This window comes from Neofelis nebulosa, chromosome 2 (assembly GCF_028018385.1).
Source record: "Neofelis nebulosa isolate mNeoNeb1 chromosome 2, mNeoNeb1.pri, whole genome shotgun sequence".
NCBI classification, from domain to species: domain Eukaryota; kingdom Metazoa; phylum Chordata; class Mammalia; order Carnivora; family Felidae; genus Neofelis; species Neofelis nebulosa.
Window position 1 is genome coordinate 171347648 of NC_080783.1, and position 20364 is coordinate 171368011.

A 20364-nucleotide genomic window follows, 5' to 3' on the forward strand; every position below is an offset into this window, starting at 1 on the left:
ACCGGATAGAATTAACATGAATCTGACCTCATCTGTTTTTAAAGAGTCTCATCATCTGGGGGAGGAGGCGGACTTCTTTGACAACAGACGGGCGGGAAAGTGTGTGGCTGGGTTAAAAGAGCGGGGGTCGGCAATTCCGAATCTCTGGAATGAAGGTGTGTGCCAGGTTAAAATTCCTTGCCAAAGGGCTGCTGGTACTTGAAGTGCCTTGCCTGGTTCTGGAGGCAGGAGAGCAAACCCACGGAATGGATCTAACTCCCCATCCTGGCAGCATGGCTGATGGTGGAAGCCTTGGTTTCCGTTCAGTTGTGGCTTTTTATTAGCACAGGCTCCAGTGCCTCAGGCTCACACCATTAGAATCAGTGACACATGTCGCTAACTGATTTGGGGCAAAAGTTCTGAACTAAGCCACCATCAGAAATATGTTTTTTAAAGGTCATTGATTGAAATCAAATCATCAGCATAAATGTCTAATTTCAGGCCACTTCCATATATAGGAAAAGAGGTTTATTGCTAATGTTTATGTAATACTTAACTATGAGCCAGGCACCTCTACTAAGGTCTAGACTTGGACTTTACTCATTATAGTACTTAGAAACTTCCCATCTCCACCCCTTTCTAACTGGAGAAACTAAAGCAAGGGGTAATTAAATAGCTTGGACAATGTCACAAAGCTAGTGAGTCAGGATTCAAACTCAAGAGGATGCCAGGACTTGCCCTCTGGATTATCATACTGGCTCTTTTATAAAGCATCTATTTTAGGAGTGCCTGGGTGGCTCAGTCAGTTAAACGTCCGACTTTTAAAAAACATTTTTAGTGTTTATTTTTGAGAGAGCGAGTGAGTGAGCAGGGGAGGGGCAGAGAGAGGGAGACAGAATCCCAAGCAGGCTCCTTGCTCTCAGCACAGAGCCTGATGGGGGGCTCAAACCATGAACCATGAGATCACAACCCGAGCCAAAACAGAGTCTGATGCTCAACTGAGCCACCCAGGTACCCCTAAACATCTTACTCTTGATCTCAGCTCAGGTCTTGATCTCAGGGTTGTGAGTTCAAGCCCCATGTTGGGCTCCATGCTGGGCATGAAGCCCACTTAAAAAAAAAAAAAAAAAAAAAAAAAAAAAAAAATATATATATATATATATATATATATAGAGAGAGAGAGAGAGAGAGAGAGAGAGAGAGAGAGAGAGAGAGATGGGGTGGGGGAGAGAACACCTATTCTAACACCTGGCAACATACTTGCCATGAGATAGCTATTAATGGATCCCAGATTTTAATAGTACTGGAAAACTTTGTGAAAAGTTGGATTCCCCCGGGCCACGCCCCGCCCTTTAGGGAACAAAGAGGCTGAAGAAAAAGCCAAATCAGATGCACAAATTGCACTTTTTCATATATAATAAGACTCTTATTTGCTCTTTAGGCAACTATACTTATTTATAATCTTTGGATACAACTTACACATACATTCAGCAGTTTCATGTTTCCTGATTTACTTCCCTCTCATGCTAGAACCCCAATTACTATACTTAGATTTCCCAAATGATGAGGACAAAACAATATATGCACTATGACAGAACCACTTTCTTCAAAACATTCCCATCTTCGTGGTCTCTTGGCTTGTCAGTAAGTTCTGATGCAAAGAAGCATTTTTGGCAAGGCAATTACTTAGAGACGGAACCAGTTATGAGAATTTTGGTCAATTTACTGCAGTAAGGAATATAGAGCACAATTCTTGTATCAATAGACTTCTAGTGGCATGACCTAAGAGGATTATGTGTGAGACACAACAGTATATTATTTCAAAATGTATATTTAACGGCCATTCCATCAAAATCAAGCAGATTCACATTTCAAAAGTATTACACAAAGTCATATGTGTGGGTGTGTGTGTATGCACACACCTACTTTTTATTTTAAGGTGCATTTTCAAGTTTTATTTGGGCTTCATTTCTTCTTGGCTGCCTCAGGGGTTCTTACAGGTACAATTAGCATAGAACTTCTGAGGCCGATAGCTTCCTGTGCACTGAAAGACAAGATCCTCATAACACTGCACATCTTGGATACATTAGAAATTCCACAAGCCATATGTAACTTCAGAAAACTTAATGCCAGTCATGAAAGACATTTCCAACATAAGATTTAGGCACTCTATACTTTGGAATAGCCACAAAATATTCCAACAAGAGTTAATGCACTTTGTGATTACATCTACTCAAAGATAATTCTCAGTTAAAATCTGTAATTATTAAATAACATTTTAAATTAGAGCCCATTACATGTTGACAATTACTGTGGACCATTTGCAGCATAGTGTTTTAGTTCAAAGATGCTACAATACTTCAATTACTGATCCTGGTACCCCTCTTTTATGGTACATTTTTTACAGAAGAACCTAAACTATTCACTGATAAGCAGCTCCCCCATTTTCCTGTGAATACCTACATAAGAATGCCCCTATTCAACTTTAAAGGTATTTTTGTATTTTCTGCTGTAGTTGCTTTGTTAGCGTGTAAAACTTTGGCAGATGGGGGGCTTCCTGACGATCAGGAAACATTAGCCAAGTACCCATCACTGATTCTCAGGCTGAGTTCATTTCCATCGTCACTTTGCGGCTAAGCATGTTGCTCTATCCCTATGTTCCTACAGATTGTACTGCTAGCTTGACCGGTATGGAGCCAAGGGGAAGGATACTCAAATTTGTCACTCTACTTTGCACAAGTCCAAGGCCACCCAGGCCACATCTGACTTACGATCTCTACAGTGTGGTTGTCAGGCTTCCACCTCGTCTTCTGAAGACTGAAGGGTGGGAATGATGCCTGCCTACTGAGATGCCATTAACTCCAGATGAACTTCCTGGACTTGAAGGTAATTTAGCATGGTTAGAATTCAGAACATGGATGCTAATTTTTCCTGCTGAGAATAAGGTGCTTTTTCTCAGTGGTATACATTTATTTAGCTAAGAAAACAATTAGAAAGCCTTCCAGAGTTTTCACATTACAGTGTGCATATTGATTCATCATAATCACCAATGACTAGTTTATAAAGATCCGCCAGGGAAACGAATTTGAGACTTACTTGACTATAAGTCGTGCAGAAAAGAGCACAGTAATTTCCCATAGGAGAACTGGGTATTTTATCATGGGGATCAATGGTAAGTTAATTATACTACTAATATTTTCTGCCATACTTGAAGAGACAATTAGCATACGTAAATCATGAGTGAGACGACAAGTTGCTTAATGTTTGTTTCTGTTCATCAGATGCCAAGTGAGCTTGCTGTTAAGCCTCTGAGTGAGGAGGAATGGGCAGAGAAGGGCACAAGGAATGAGGGGTTGTTAACTTCGGTTTCAGCAAATATAATCAGAACCAGCTACTACTTGTAGATAAACATGGATGTTAGATACATATCAGAGAAGACTCATTCGAGTTTTGGAAATTAACCCCACCAAGAGGTGACGGTTGATTTGGGAAATTCACACGAAATCTAGCTTCCTCTCCTGAGCAGAGAGGGTGAGATGGGAAATGAAAGCGGATTCTAGTGGAGGCTGCTTTTCATCCTCTCTCAGGGCTTCATCTTCCTATGGATATTCTATAATACCTATCTTGAGATTAGGACCCAAGGCTCATGACAGCACAGTTAAGGTTACAGTCCCTTTCTGGTGTTTTAGAATGGCCACAGCTTGCTCATGAGTGACACCTTCCAGGGTCTCGCCATTAACGGCTAAAATCTGATCGCCTCGCTTCAACCGGCCGTCATCTGCAGCTGCTCCCTACAAACAAGAAACATTCCAGTTTAATCCAGGACCACGCAGTTAACAAATAATATTAATATTAGGGTGTGTTTATCAAAAGAGTAACTTTAAAAACTACCAGTTAAAGTTATTTCTAGGTAATGTTTTTAAACTAAGAAAATTAAGAATGTAGGATGTGTTATTTGAATAATGGTTGAGTAGTAACCATAATTATGCACTGTTTAAATAACATACTAGTAGAAATGTACTGACATTCACATTTCTTTTAATACGAGTAGGACCTTATTTCAATATTCCATACTGAATGGAATTTGAATGTCATATTCATGAATACCTAATATACTGACAAAGGCAGAACTGAATCTGGTGTTAAGTCTTATTGCCAGCACCATCATGATATAGGGTTCCCGTTGCATTATTAAGATATCTTCCCTGCAGTGATTGGTCAAAAATGAGTGTAGCCTTGGGGCGTCTGCTGGCTCAGTCAGAAGAGCATGAGACTCTTGATCTCGGGTTTGTGAGTTTGAGCCCCGTGTTGGGTGTAGAGATTACTCAAATAAATAAAAAAAAGATGTAGCCTCTAGATGGGGTGAATTGTATAGTATGTGAATTCTATCTCAATAAAGCTGTTCTATATATAAATACACAAAGTATAGCATCTCTGAAGTTTTGCAATATCATACTCAAAAGCTTCAGCTTATCTTTGATCATTTAGGGTTCTAAATGACTACTTTCATTATACATTCAGTCATGCTTGGCTCCTCAAAATTGCACAAAGCAAGTGAAACTTGGGCTTTTTTAAATTCTAAAGCCAAGTACCTAAAAATACCATGATATTACTAGAAATATTTTGGATGGGTAAGGAAAGAAAAAACCTAGGAAAAGATTTGTAGGAGGCTTTCTCCTTCTGTTGGGGTAACTGTGAAAATCCCTTAAAACATCGGTGCTGGAAGAATCCTCTAAATGGTGTTGAAGTGTTGGGGAAAATAATTAAGGCCCACAGGCACCCCTGTCCTGACTCATTCAGAAGCCAAACTAAGAGGCACTAACTAATGCTTCAGAGACTGGGGTCTACCTGCAGCATGGAGGTCCTGAGGTGATGGGTGAATTATCTAGACTGTCAAAACCGTGGAAAGGGTGGAATTCTGGTATAATAAAGAATATTCAAAACCATGTCTGTACTGGGGGGAAATACTAAAATTAAATAAATTGTAACTTCATTCAAATCTTTTTTTTTTCTTTTACGAAGGTGTGTTAACTGAAACACAGACAAGATTAAACAACTTGTGGATAAAATCAGAATTACTTAGCAAACTTGATTTTATTAAATGTTACAGGCTAAGATTTGAGGGCTTTAGGAAACTCAGATATCTGTAATTTTTTTTTTAAAGCATGTTAAGTTTTTCAAGTTTTCATTTTCAGTAATGCAAAACAGGATGACATTTCAACTTTCTGCGATTTGTACATTCTTTAACAAAAATTTTTTAATGTTTATTCATTTTTGAGAGCGAGCAAGTGTACATGCACAAGTGGGGGAGGGGCAGAGAGAGAGGAAGACAGCATTTGAAGCAGGCTCCAGGCTCTGAGCTGTCAGCACAGAGCCTGATTTGGGGCTTGAACCCATGAACCATGAGATCATGACCTAAGCCAAAGTCGAGTCGGACCCTCAACTGACTGAGCTACCCAGGGACCTCCCAAATTTATTTCTTAGTTGAGCAAGAGAAGTATTAAAAGAAGCTTAGGGACACTAACAAGGTCACATAAAAACTCACACCCTGTGGGCATCCGAGATTCAGAAACTTGAGAAGACAAACATTTTTAAGAATATATGTTCATTGTTGAAAAACAGGGAAAACATACAGCTATCGTTTCTATAGCTTCCAAATTCCTATGGGGGAAATGTTTACCTTAGCATCAAAATTCATTTTTATGATGGACTTCACCATTTAAAAAAAAGAAAAACTTGGGGCGCCTGGGTGGCTCAGTCGGTAAGCATCCGACTTCAGCTCGGGTCATGATCTCGTGGTTTGTGAGTTCGCGCCCCGCATCGGGCTCTGTGCTGACAGCTGGGATGGAGCCTGGAGCCTGCTTCGGATTCTGTGTCTCCCTCTCTCTCTGCTCCTCCCCCACTCACACTCTGTCTCTCTCTCAAAAATGACTAAACATTAAAAAAAAAAAAGAAAAACTTGGGGCGCCGGGGTGGCTCAGTCAGTTAAGTGTCTGACTCTTGGTTGGCTCAGATCACGATCTCATGGTTTGTGGGATTGAGATCCATGTCGGACTCCGGGCTGGCAGTGTGGCCTGCTTGGGATTCTCTCTCTCTCTCTCTCTCTCTCTCTCTCTCTCTCTGCCCCTCCCCTGCTGGTTCTCTCTCTCAAAATAAATTTAAAAAAAAAGAGAGAAAAACTCTTTTGCCAGATTTTGGTTTACTGATTGTCTAAAGAAAACTTTTAAATTTGGATATACTGGTTTCACTCTAACAAATGAAAAAAGAAAAAGCCATCAAATGAGATTGAATTATAATAAACTCTATGGAACTAATAATTGTTTGCACTAGAATATTCTTTTATTGAGACTGAACTAAGTAGGCCATTAGCTAAGGCTTTAGAACTTTCTCTTTTTTTAATTGGGCTTCTCAGATTTAGCCGTGCCTTACTTTACAAACAAGGGTCTATTCCTTAAAAATAAAACATACCAGGGATGTTCAATATTTCCTACTATGTTACTACTTGCATAGCTGCTTTCTAAATGGCATCTTCAGTGAAGGTCTTTGAAAAGAGATTCTGTGGGAGCTGCAGCACATTCATTATCCCCCACTGCTTTGTCCCACTGTGATTTGATGGTGGTTTCTTTTCAAAAACCCACCAGCAATGCACGGCCATTTCATCCTCCACTGTACGTTCTGGTGACCCGACAAAAGGTGCCTGGCCCTGGCTCACTACCTAGGAGTTGTCTAGATGGGCGTGGCTGGTGTGGCCTTCTAACTCTGGACTGCAGGTCAAAAGGCCTGAGAAGCTAACCGGTCCTCTGATCTACCTACAGTTACGAAGTGAGCAGGGAATTACAAACATTCTGGAAGGGCTTTACAGAGAGGCAAAGGCAGGGAAGTAGATTGTGTTTTACACTATTCTTATCTATATAGTGGCTCTTTTAAAAAGCAGAGTATAGGGGCACCTGGGTGGCTCTGTTAGGTGTCCAACTCTTGGTTTTGGCTCAGGTCGTGATCTCACGGTTTTGTGAGTTCGAGCCCTGCATTGGGTTCTGTGCTGGCGGTGCGGAGCCTGCTTGGGATTCTCTCTCTCCCTCTCTCTCTGTCCCTCCCCTATGCTCTCTTGCAAAAATAAATAAACTTAAAAAAATAAAAGCGAAGTATAATAATGCACCCAAAGAATAATTATCACAATTACTTATGGTGTTGCCTTAGGAAAAGGAGGGTCTCTCAGTGGCTTACCACCTTGGGAATTATTAGACTGGGGCAGCACCACTATCCAGAATGTTTCTGATCTGCTTTCCCTCTTCCCTTTTGCCCATCACCAGGTCAACAGATGTGTGTGTTTGGGAATAACATGTCTCCTTAATAGGCACCCTAGCAAATTGGAAACAGGTGGGTAAATCTGCAGCTACCTAATGTGTTCCAAAAGGAAATGCCAAATGACTTAAGGATTATGTCAGGTCATGGTTAGGCTCAATTAACAGGTGCTAAGAGCTGCACAGGTAAAAGCAAACTTGTTATTTAGTGTAGAGTATAGCTTTCTAGAAAGAGAATCTACCTTGTTTATTCTCTTAAAGACCTTTATTTCTTTAGGAAACAGCAGTAGGAGGCCATTGGATCAATTAATAAAAAAAGACTGTCATAAAACCAATGAAGAGTAAAATTGTACTATTAATACTAAGTCCTTTTCTGAGATCTTCAGAATTGACAATAAAATTGAATTCCAACTTTAAAAGTCACAACAAAGTTAAAAGTAACTTATCTAAGAGCCATCTAGAGGCAGCAGTTGGAATGGACACCATGACCTATGTATCAAGTAGGATGTATTGGAATATTTAATTCCTGAAAAACACTATTATCCAGCTGGAGTCTAATTTAGTGGGCTGATCGTGCAAGTACTCAGCAGAGGGCTGGAAGAGAGAGACAGCAACTTAAGGTAAAGGGTCCTGAGATTTCTGGTGATGTACGGACATTAATGCTGCACTGACCCGAGGCTTGTGCAGAGCTTTCTGCCACGGCCCTGTGCTGTCATCTTTTCTTGAAGGAGAAAGCCAAACTTTTGTTCTAGCCTGGAATAACACTTCCAAGGCCAGCTTCCAAAGAGCCCTGCACTGCTCCTTATGTTGTGTTGTTGAAAGAAGACAATCTGTAAAATCGACTTTTGTAGTTTTTTTTTTTTTCACTAGTCTGCTGTGGGAATGTCCTATACAAGGTGAAAATGCAATGAGCATACAAGCACACACCCAGGTATAGCTAAAAGTAAGCAAAGCAAAGCACTTAAAAAAAAAATCTCACCTAGGTTAAAAAAAAAAAGTACAGTAAAAAGGAAAAAAATACCTTTGCAAATATAGTCTTGACATAAATTGGCAGGTCTCCATGGGGACTTCCATAACCCCCTACAATACTAAACCCCAATCCTTCAGAGCCTTTCTCCAAAGTAATAATCTTAGGTGGAGGTGTTCTGAAAACACAATGCACGCTGTTTAATTCAAGAATAGATATTGAGAGGGAATTTCATTTTAATGGAAGAACACAGATTTGAGAGAGACTTTCATACTGCGAAACTATGAAGGCCAGTTTATCAAATCAAACTCTCAGAGAGCAATCAGAAACTGACTTTTACATTTCCTGTGTCATGCAGGACTAATGGCCAATGTCTTAATGATTTGATGTCTTAAGGGGTGTTCTCTTTCATAAAACTCACTGTTTTTTAGTGAAAAAGAAAGTCAGGATGCCGAGGTTGTTAAAGCAGCCATCTGTATGCTTGGCTTTTAACTTTTATGCTTACTGTGCTTACTGTTTAAAGCTGAATGAAATGGTCTCCATATCCTTGAAGAATGTGCATGGGGACAGAGAGGTAGGGTATCACCTTTGCTTAGTGGCAGACCACCAGTCTACAGGTGGGCTTCTCTCCAGAACAGGTGATGGCAGCCCAATGGCTCAGTCAACTGCCGCTCCTTTTCTGCCTGAATAGCCTCACCACACCTCACCTACCACTTCCACCTAGGGAACCGGGGTGGGAACTCCTTCTTCAAAGCCCATCTCCAGTGTGATGCTTTCCTGACTCCCTTGGGAGAATTAGCCAATCCTCCTCTGTGCTCCCTTTGCACTTGGTCCAGATTTCTAGTATAGCACTTGTCCTAAGATGGCGTGATCGCTTAGCCATCTTTCTCTTCCACCAGACCATGAACTCCTCACGTCTCTGTCATCTGAGTATTCCCAGCAGTATGCACTGTGCATGTCACCAACTCAGGATCGTGACCATGTACGTGAGAAGTGGAGTCCAGGAGAGAAGAAAGAAGCCAAGGAGAAGCAAAATGGGTAAGGGCAATCTGTTTCAAATGGGTAATTTAGATTTTCAAAGTTTCGTCCAGTGTGGAAGTCTTCTCTCTTAGAAACAACATGGCTAAAAATTAAATTATCTACGTGGGCTCAAGTAGTTTAAGCTTATCTAATGCCAATTTCTTCTTCCCAAATGCCCTTGTCCAAAGAGTAGAAACCTGAAGGAACTCCGGTACCCCAGACCCTGCCATCTTATTTGTAGGAGGTTCATTTTTGTATCGTGGCAGCCTCACCTGTTTTGTGGCAGCATGTGTGTGTGGGACACAGAGCCACGTGATACAAACTCAGCCACTCGTGTATTTAGAGAATTTTGCAAAACTGGGATATAAGCAACCTTTGAATATGCTATTCTGTCTAACTAGAGTATTCTTCCCTCTCTCCCGCCTCAATTTTGCCTGGCTTTTCTTAGGGTTGATTTTCAGCTGGTTCACACCGATAGGGGTGTTTATCGATGTACTTACTGGTTGTTTCCAGCAGGCAACCCCTAGTAATTGCTGAATGTCCATGCCGTATAAGGTGCTAAGTGTTTTGAATGCCACTCCTGCTTATTCCAATTCTTTCAAAACTAAGCTGAAGCATCGGTGCGTCCAAGTGTACCCCCTAATTGAGCTGTGCCACCCTGTCATGGTTTCACAGGACCCTGTGCTCACTTATCTCTCCCATGGAACTTAGCTCCCCTATGCTTATCAACTCTTACAAACATGGATTCAGGGGCCTGTTTTTCCAATTCTCTGGCAGTTCCTTGAGGACTGGGGCAATGCCTTCACTTATGTTTCAAAGTTTGAATCTCCCAAACCCCATCCAGGACAGTGTCTGACCTTAGGCAGGTGCTCAATAAATATCTGCTGAATTGATGATAAATTATCGCCTAGGGCCAAATGGTAATGACATCATGGGTAAGGCTCTACATTTCATGACTTTGGGGCCTTGTAAGTATTCTTAGTAATGGCCCACTGGCCAGATGTGAATTTGATTCATGTTACCTCTTGCAAACACAGCCGCCCATTTCTAAGCATATTGAAATGGGAATCTAGATGTCCAAAGTATTGTTTTAGAGCTGGGCCCTGGGAGCCACCAAATCATTAGAGACCTTCATATTGTGCTTCTTCACTATTAAAGACCTGTTTTCAGGGGGAGAGGGAGGAATGCAGTTCCACTCATCAGATGGAGTTTGCCTCCATTTATCTCACATTTTCAATTAGTTTTAATTTACTTTCATATAGAAGACTAATAAAAATATCTCCAAAAGTTAACAGTGGTTGGATTATAAGTAATTTATAAATTCTTTTATGCTAGGGGCCCCTGGGTGGCTCAGTCGGCTAAGTGTCCAAGTTTGGCTCAGGTCATGATCTTGCAGTTTGTAGGTTCGAGCCCCACATCGGGCTCTGTGCTGACAGCTCAGAGCCTGGAGCCTGCTTCAGATGCTGTGTCTCCCTCTCTGCTGCTCCTCTGCTCGTGCTCTGCCTCTCTTTCTCTCAAAAATAAACATTAAAAAAAAGAAAAAAGTCTTTTATGCTAGTGGTTCCCAACTTGCCAGGAGCTGTGAAATTATACCAAAGGAACCAAGATTATAAGGGCATCTCTGTACTTCTATAGGGACATCAAATGATGCTAAAAATGCACAAACTACTCTTCCTATAAGGGCCCTGATTTTTTTTTGGAAAGGGCCATTATAACTTAAAAATGTGCTAATTTTGTGTATTTGTCACATTTTAATAGCATGCATTTATTACTTTCATAAGAAAAAAGTAAAATGAGTTAAGATTAATATCCTTTCCTTAAGAAAAACAATCTCAAAGATGTCACGTAAGCTGTGAACTACCAGGAAAAAGTTGGAAATGGTGGTGATCATCAGATCTTTCTAATGAACCATTCAGATCAGTCAACAAGCATTTACTGAGCACATACCGGTGACCAGGCACTGGCAGTACCGAGAGCATTAACTTCAGGCGACATTTCTCCAAGTATGGATCCTCGGCCTATGGGTAGCAAAAGTGCCCTGGGGAACCCACTGTAGCCCACCTAGTCAGAATCTCTGAGAATGGGGTCAGAGAAATTAGCATTTTTAAATATGCTCCTTAGATATTTAATACGCACATTCTAGTTTGAGAAACACTGCTTTAACGAACAATTTTAACCGCGATGACTGGTTTTAATGAAGAATGCCAGGAGTTGTAACAGTAAGATTTAACCTCAGAACAAGATTTTAGCTTAGAAAACATAGTTCTTTGCATAATAAAGCAGGGTGCACCCAGGTTGTAAATATGGGATTTCTTAGGGAAGAAGGCACCATGTCAAAGTGACCAGATGTAGTGTGTGTGCAGGCCCCGTGACAGCAGTCTGTTAAGAAGTCCTATGTGAAGCAAAGGCTGGTGAGATATCAGGAAACCTTGGTGTGTTTCTGGAGATTCTCTAGGAGTTAGAAAAGGTAATATGTACTTCCCCCTCCTCTTCCTTAGAGAGCACTCTAGATTCTGGAAAAGGTCTCACTGAGCCCTGCCCACACATGTAATAGGCACTCTGCATCTAGAATACTCACTCAGTGTCTTCTGGATGGTGTTCAGCCGTGGGAGAACCAAGATGGTAGCTCGCAGACATGTTTTCAAGCTGAGTTGCTATGGCGCTTATATTGATATCTGCTACAACCTGGGGGAAAAATTAGAGCAAGAAAATCCACTGTAAATCAGGAGAGAATTGGAGAAACCATACCATATTCAATGGTTGGTTCTCATCCTCATGTTATTCAGACGACCTGCAGCATTTGACACAAATGGATTATTCTCTCAAATGGTTTTCTTCATTTGGCTCCCATAACACCATACTTTACTGGTTTCCTTTCTACCTGCCCGCCGTTCCTTCATATATCCTAAGCCTCTATTAGAGTGCCACAGGGCTCAGTCCTTAAATTTCTTATCTCTCCCATCTAAACATCCCCTTAGTTATCGCCTCTGATCTCATCTCATTCCACTTGATAACTTAAATACCATCTACGTAATGATAATTCCTGCATCTGCAGCACCACCTCTTACCTCTAGATTTATATATATGTCCAGTCACCAATTAGTGGGATGTCCAACACTGACCTTTATTCCCATAACCCTCCTCATCTCAGGTAATGGCCACTTCATTCTGTCAGTTTCAGCAAATGCCTTGGTATCATCCTTGACTACTCTTTCCCTCACAACCTGCATTCAGTCCTCATAAAGTGCTGTTGGTCTTCCTACAGAATCATCTCTTGCCTGGAGTTTTACAAAAGCCCCCTTGCTTGTGTCCTTGCTTCCGCCCCTCCCCCACTCAGTCCTTAGCAGCTAGAATGGTCCTGTTAAACACAGATTATTTCACTCTGCTTAAAACTTAAAGCAGAGGAAACCCAACTTCCTAGGATCACAAGCTCAAGTCCTTACTATGATCTACAAGGTCATCTGCAGGTGACCTACCCAGTTATGTCTCTGCCTTCAGCTCTTAACATTTTCCTCCGCATTCACTGGGTTCCAGCCACACTGGCCTCCGTGCTGTTCCTCTAACGTGCCAGAGGCATCTCCACCTCAGCGCTTTGCAAGTGGAACATTCTGCGTTCAGTGTCTGCATGGCTAGCTCCTTCACTTCCCTCAGGACCTTGGAGACTGTAACTAAAATTTCTATGCCAACAACCAGCCCAACATTTCATACCCTCCTTTGCTTTCTGATTCTTCTGTTTTAAAGAACAAAACAGAGGTCACATGCAAAGACAATAATACTCTCTAATAAACTATATATTTTTTAACCTTATTTATTTATTCCCTGTCACGTCATATGAGAGTATGAGAGCAGGAAGCCTGTCCGTTTCATTCACTACTGTATCCTCATTATGTTCAACAGTACCTGGCATATAGATGTTCAATTAATATTTGGTGATTGAAAGAAAGAATATCTGACTCCCTATTATTTTTTTAGATGGTTCCAGACAAAAGTATAGTACATGACATGTAAACACTTTATGTATCTGTAATCTTGCAAATAGCATTCAAAAGTATTCAAGAGAAATATGGTATAGCTCCAACAGCTCGTACTAGGACGGAGGTTCAATGAGTTCAGTTTCTGTCATTTAAATGGTGCTGTGCCTGAGTTTCAGCTTGCTCATCTGTTGAATGGGAATCAGAAAAGCCTGCCTTGTATGCTAAGCCTGGAGGTGTCTTCCACCTCTACGAGTTATCAGAGCTTCTTTCTCAAGAGCTCCTGGGCTACCCCTGCTTCTGATCAGTGGTTCTTCTTCTAGGGTATAATACTCAGTGCACAAGTATAGAGAGCAATGCAAAGAACTGGATTTGACTGCAGTTTCAGAATAAGCCAACAGAGGGCATGGCTGCCTAAATTGCTAAACTTAGCTGTATCTGTTAATGGAGTTTTTAGAACAAGGAAAGCAACAGGGCAGTCCTGGCAGAGTGAGAACACATTTTGGTGAAGTATCCTATTCCGGGGAAAACATGGCTGTGTGCAAGTTATGGAATCTTCTGGAAATGCCATCCTATACAGAATGTCTGAATGAACTGGGCAAATATTTAGGATAAGAGAAAGAGGAAGAAACAGATTCTCCTTGACCACAAGAGCCCCTCTACTTTCCAACAGCCCTTTTTTTTTTACTCTCCCCACAGCAAGTGTATTGGAGAAATTGTCTTTGCATGTGACCTCCGTAATTCTAACCTACACCATCTTCATGAACTACTCCATTCCAGCAGCTATCCCTAAACTTCCATTCAAGTAGCCACCGGACCTAAACTTCTGTGACCCACTTTCTGGCTTTCCCCATGCTGCTGGGGCCCACTTTTCTTTTTTTTTTTTATTTTTTATTTTTTATTTATTTATTTATTTTTTTCAACGTTTTTTAATTTATTTTTGGGACAGAGAGAGACAGAGCATGAACGGGGGAGGGGCAGAGAGAGAGGGAGACACAGAATCGGAAACAGGCTCCAGGCTCCGAGCCATCAGCCCAGAGCCCGACGCGGGGCTCGAACCCACGGACCGCGAGATCGTGACCTGGCCGAAGTCGGACGCTTAACCGACCGCGCCACCCAGGCGCCCCTGCTGGGGCCCACTTTTCTACCTCTTGGCTATTCTATTGGCCCCTGTGGCTCAGTCCTGTACCCCCCTTCCCACATGCACACTCAGGGCCTAGGTGACAATGTATATATTCTCATAGCTTTAAATGGCAACAAGGTGCTGACAGTTCCCAGCCTAGTCGGCTACATCCACTTGCCAATTCATCATCTGCATTTTAACAACTCAAAGGCTTATTATGATGAACACAAATTCAAACTCTTGATTCAATAACCATTTTTCAATGAATTTGAAAAATTCTTAGTAAATGGCACCTCTGGCTACCTAATTAGAAATGCACTAGGTGGAGTATTGAAAATACTTGATTTCTGGCTGGTGACGACTGTCCAACTAGAAAAGATGCCGGGATGCTAACCACACAGGTACTGTCTCTGAATATCAACCTGATACATCCGTCTCTCACCTGCCATATGCAATCCACCACCAAGTCCTCTGGATCCTACCTCTAAAGTACTTCTCAAATCTGTTTTCTTTTCACCTCTGTGGTGACCATCCTAATCAATTCATCAACACCAACTGCCTTTTAACCAGCATCCCCAGTCATCCTCTTTCAATCTCTTCTATACAACAGCCAGTTATCTTTTTTAACATAAAATGGATAATGGCACTCCCTGCTTAAAACCTTCCAGTGGTCTCTCTTTGTACTCAGAATAAAATCCAGACTTCCTAATTATAAACACAAAGGTCCTCCCCTACGAGGTCCTGCTCCTCTAATCCCATTATCTCCTTCCATTCCATCCCCATTCCAGTTCTCTGTCCAGAATCCCCACCCCTCCCCCTACCCTACCAAAAAAAGCCAGTTTGCCTGGTGTTCACTTAAAAAGTCACTTTCCGTATACAAGCCTTCTTTACCACCAGTGTTTTAATTTCTCCTGCTTTCCTATCCATAAGAATTTTTTCTCACAAATTGCAATGAGACATATTTGTGTGACTGTTAACAGGTCTTTCTCCCTCAATCACAGGATTCATGAGGATAAGGACTGCTTCTCAGTATTAACATGCCTGGCACATAACAGTTGTTTAATGAGTATTTGTGGAGTGAATGAACCCAAAACCTTCTTAAGGAATAGGGATTATGGGACTCAATCTTCTGAATTTCCACGGAACAGAGTGAGACTGATGGAGGTTACAAGCAGATTGGTTTTGGGTCCTGTTAAAGAGGAAAAAAAAAATCTAATAAGGTAGTTACAGAATGGAATGGCACAGCTTGTTAGGATATGAGCATCTTGCCAAAGCAAGCATTCAAATAGAGGTTCAAAATCTATCAATTCGGGACAGAGTAAAGGAGATTCCTATACTCGGTGGGAATTTGGACTTGTACTCTCAGTTGACCGTGAAACAATCCACCCATTATGGGGCTAAGGAAGAAAGTCAGTAAAATACTATTTTTTCTTCTTTTAAGTAGGCTTTATGCCCAACTTAAAGACTTTAAGTCACGACCTTGAACTCGTGAGTCTGAGATCAAGAGTCAGATGTTCCACCAAGGGAGCTGGTCAGGTACCACAAATACTGTTTTTTCTAAGGTACTTTCAAAAGCCAACCTTTGATGGCAACCTGATCCTTTATTTGCTCATTTGTCTAATATATAACAGCACCACAACTAATGAATATATACTGAGCACTTACTTTATGCTAAACACTCTCCTGAGTCCCTACGGACTCAGGTAGGTACCACTATTGTTTCCGTATGTTGGGCAGAGGAACCTGGAGCAGAGAGATTAAGTAACTTTCTCAAGGTCAGTTAAGGAGTGAAAGCTGGATTCACTTCCATTTCATTTTATTCTAGAATCTTGGGCAGTGTGAGGGTATAGACATGGTCTTGGACCCTCACACCAGGCAATCTGACTCACAGTGCATATGATTAAGTAAACTCTAGATATGGTGTCAAGGAGGAAGGGGGCAGAGAGATAGTTGAACAAGCAGTTGCAAATAGAGTAGATCATCTGGATGTGTGCTTGGCAACAGGTGGAAAAATGTCCTCACCCTCACAGGATACTATATGAAGAGGGCTCAGGGCGTGGGAGACATATGCCCATGGATATTCCAGAAGGACAGTTTTTTTTAACTTTTAGAAAGAGAATACCCTTTCAAGAGTCCACGAAATCAACCGTATAAGTTGTGAAACCAAAGTCACAGTTCTATTTGGGTAAAAATTAATTTTTTTTTATCTAGCTAGAGAAGATAAAAACACTTCTAACAGCACCATCGCACAGAAAAACTCACATCCCTCCAAATCTGAAGGCCTCTTGCTCAATGCCAACCCTGAAATAAAAAGGCCACTCCCAGCCACTGATAACATTAAATCCTAGAGAATTACCTAGGATCCTTGGAGCTGTGCAAGCTCCTATTTTGTAGGAGTGGAAGCCAAGAAGCTAGTGGGAAATGTGAAGGATTTTCACTGACAGCAGTCTTTTGTAGGAAGGCAAGGAGAGAATAAACTCATCACCCTCAGAAAGACTTTATAGGCCCAAGGCATTTGCATTAACCATCGTGGTCTCAGAGTTGATTGGTCTTCCCAGGGATTGACTTAGGAAAGACCATAATCTGATCTTGGAAGGGTATGTATGTTCAGCCGGGTACAAGTCCAAGGAGATGTGGCCTATGAGTGTTCAGCGCGGCCTCTGAAGTGCTCTTCCCTCATCAACATCAGGGACCAAACGGCATGGAGGTAAGGCTGGGAAAGGTCTATTTACACTTTCTGAAGAAGGGCAAAGGCAAACAGACTAATGGGAAGTTTACTCATTTTTTTTTAAAAGTAAATCTTCAACTCCTGGGGACAAACTTCTGTGGTAGGTTCTGAGGATAGAACCAGGAGCATAGGAAACCAAGGGAGAGCAAATGTGTTCCCTCCCTCCAACAAACAGGCTTACAGTTGATGTGATCTAGTGTGGGGGACAGATATGAACACATGGCTCAATGTGGAGAGAAGAGAGGGGAAAGATAGGGCTCCTGGGTAAGGCAATGAAGGCTTTGAGGTCCTTAGACGATAGGTATTAAAGTCTATACAACCTGAATATATGGTTCAAGAGCTGTGGTGTCTGGGGTCCTTGGACCTGGCTAGGGCCAGCTCCAACTCTTAAGATCTCCACCTCATCGTCTGGCTTTTTACATTCGTCACATCAGCAACCTCTTGCCTCATCCCTCATCCCCTGGGGACTGGAGATGTAGGAGATGTCCTCCTTGCTTCCCACTCACCCTTCAAAACCATTAACCTGGTTCAAAACCTGTGGCCCTTTAAGATTATGTCCTCTTTACTGTTGCACATAGTGCTGCTACATGCATCTTGAGCGGTCCTTTAAGATAATCAGATATGGAACTGCTGGGTGATGGGTATTCACAGAGTAAATTTAATCGGTCTTCTGAAGCTGCCAAGTGGTTGCAGCAGTGTTTCAACTCTCACCAGGTTTAATGAAAGTACTTCATTTCCTCACCTTTTCCCTAGCCTTGTTACGATCAAACATTTAATAAGTGCCTACCTGAGGAGACGGAGACCACTGGTCTAATGGAAGAAGAGGAGGAAATCCCTGCACTTGAGGAGGGGGAGTCATGTGAAATGAAAGAGGAGGAGGAACTCACTCTACCTGAGAGGAAGGCTTGTGAAATGAAGAATCGGGAAGAAGCCCTATCCTCTGAGCCTAATGAAAAAGCAGAGACCTTTCAATCAGTGGAAGAGGAAGAACCAATAAGGATGTTTCCCCCTCCGACTGCCCTTGTGCCTCATAATGTGTTTCCCCCTCCAACTGCCCTTGCCCCTCACAATGTGTTTCCCCCTCTGACTGTCCTTGCCCCTCACAACGTGTTCCCCCCTCCGACTGCCCTTGCCCCTCACAATGTGTTTCCCCCGCCAAATGGATTTCCTGATCAAACTGTATTTCCTCCTCCAAGAGGGTTTCCTCTTCAATATTCATTTCCTTCTTAAATTTTATCTCTTCCTCAAACCCCTTTACTGTAGGAAAGTATTTACTCTGATATGCTCTCACGCCTTGGCTTTCTGTGGCATTTAATAATTTAGGTTAAAAGCAAAACCAAATTCAGTCAGAATTGTATTTTCTATATTAGAGTGATGTATGTTAAAAAAAAAGAATGATGTATGTTTAATACTTTTTAATTGAGTAATAAAGCACAAAGTTTTATTGCATGAACCCTAGGATGAGTACTTTTCCTTAAAAATAGGTTTGCGGCGGGGTGGGGGGGGGGGATTGTTTTGGAGAATTGAGAAATTGAAATATTTTCCAATTAAGTAGGATATAACAATGTACAAAAGCATGAGCTCCTTGCTTAGAACTTTCCTGGGCCGCTGATACTGTACAGGAATAAGATTAGCCCTTAGATTTGTTAGGACTCAAATCTTGCCGTACAAATACAAACTCGGCACTCACACCCAACCTGGATCCTAGATCCATAGGGTAGATATGCTGAAAACCGACAGGAAGGCTATCAAGTTAGGGTGATCTCTGAGAAAGCTGGTATCTTCAGATGGGGCACAGAACAGAAGAACAAGAAAAGCTTGCCTTGGGACACCTCGGTGGCTTAGTCGGTTAAGCATCTGACTCTTGATCTCAGCCCAAGTCTTGATCTCAGGGTTGTGAGTTCAAACCCTGCACTGGGCTCCATGTTGGGCATGAAGCGTATTTAAAAACATAAAGACACAAAACTTGCCTTGTCCCATGACTGGTATTTGGTGTAACTTAATGAAGTAGGAAGCACATCTGCTTCAAGTCTTTATTTAGGATCTAACGACACTGATTCCAGTGACATCAGAATATATTGATTTCAATGTATCTGTTTTAAAAATATAATGGTTTGAACTGTCAAATGTTTTAAGTTTGGAGTAAAATAAGGGTCAAAGTGACTTCCGGTCACATCAATATCTAGTGGCACACACCTCAGGTGCCACACGGAAAACCACTCCGTTTCCAGGGTTTTAGAGACGTTAGCATCTACTGACTTAACGCCTGTGTTATTATAATGAAAGTAATAAAATGCCACTTATTTAATGCTTACCATTGGCATCCACGGTTTTTATTAAACATTACACCTCATCTAATCCTCACGGCAACGTTGGAAGAAAGGAGCTACGATCCCTATGTAGAGAAAACTGAAGAGTTAAGCGAGAGGACCCAAACACACAACTCTCTGACGCTAAAGCCTATGTGTTCTACAGAATTTCCACTGGTCTTCATTTCCACTGGTCTTCATTTCAACTTTCAAACCTTTAGCTCTTTGTCCTTTTCCTGGAGCTTACCACCCCCTTCCTGGCATCACGTGGTCACATCAGGCCCTCCATAGATCAGCTGGTTACATATTAGAAACACCTGGGGGGGCGCCTGGGTGGCGCAGTCGGTTAAGCGTCCGACTTCAGCCAGGTCACGATCTCGCGGTCCGTGAGTTCGAGCCCCGCGTCAGGCTCTGGGCTGATGGCTCGGAGCCTGGAGCCTGTTTCTGATTCTGTGTCTCCCTCTCTCTCTGCCCCTCCCCCGTTCATGCTCTGTCTCTCTCTGTCCCAAAAATAAAAAATAAAAAAAAAAAAAGAAACACCTGGGAAGCCTCAACTTCTCTCCATGCCACATCCCAGACCAATTGAATTCACGTGGTAGACCCGGGAACCAGTAATGGAATCAAGTGATTTTACTGTGCAACCAGGGTTAAGAACCGCTCACAAAGCATTCCTTTAATGATACTCACAGGTGCCTTTAGATGCTTGCCCTGTACCCTCTATCACACACCTTTTCCGTTCCCAACCCAATCCATCTTTCTCCTCTAGTAGAATTTTTCTGGACAGATTGGGACTGTGATTAGTTCTCTGTAAGTTCATGTCTTTTAACTTGATCAGCATAGCTCAGCAACCCAGTCAATATGACCAACACTTACTAGGCATGTACTCTAGGCCGGGCCAGGTACTAGAGGCACAGTCATTATTTTGAATAAATTCATGCTCTGGGGGGTGGGGGGAATGACCCCCAG

General features: G+C 42.0%; 1 protein-coding gene across 4 annotated transcripts in view; it reads right to left on the reverse strand.

The window, feature by feature from the left end:
• Positions 1-1878: 1878 nt before the first annotated feature.
• PATJ (PATJ crumbs cell polarity complex component) overlaps positions 1879-20364 on the reverse strand; it is a 366822-nt gene continuing 348336 nt past the window's right edge. For 2 of the 4 annotated variants that reach the window (XM_058717189.1, XM_058717187.1), the window contains exons 43-45: positions 11846-11952; positions 8302-8443; positions 1879-3770 (exon numbers count right to left, since the gene is read on the reverse strand). In XM_058717189.1, the coding sequence (XP_058573172.1) occupies positions 3624-3770; positions 8302-8443; positions 11846-11952 (396 nt within the window). In that variant the 3' untranslated portion in view covers positions 1879-3623. The remainder of the gene's footprint in view (positions 3771-8301; positions 8444-11845; positions 11953-20364) is intronic. The other 2 variants (XM_058717188.1, XM_058717190.1) reach the window with 2 other exon arrangements.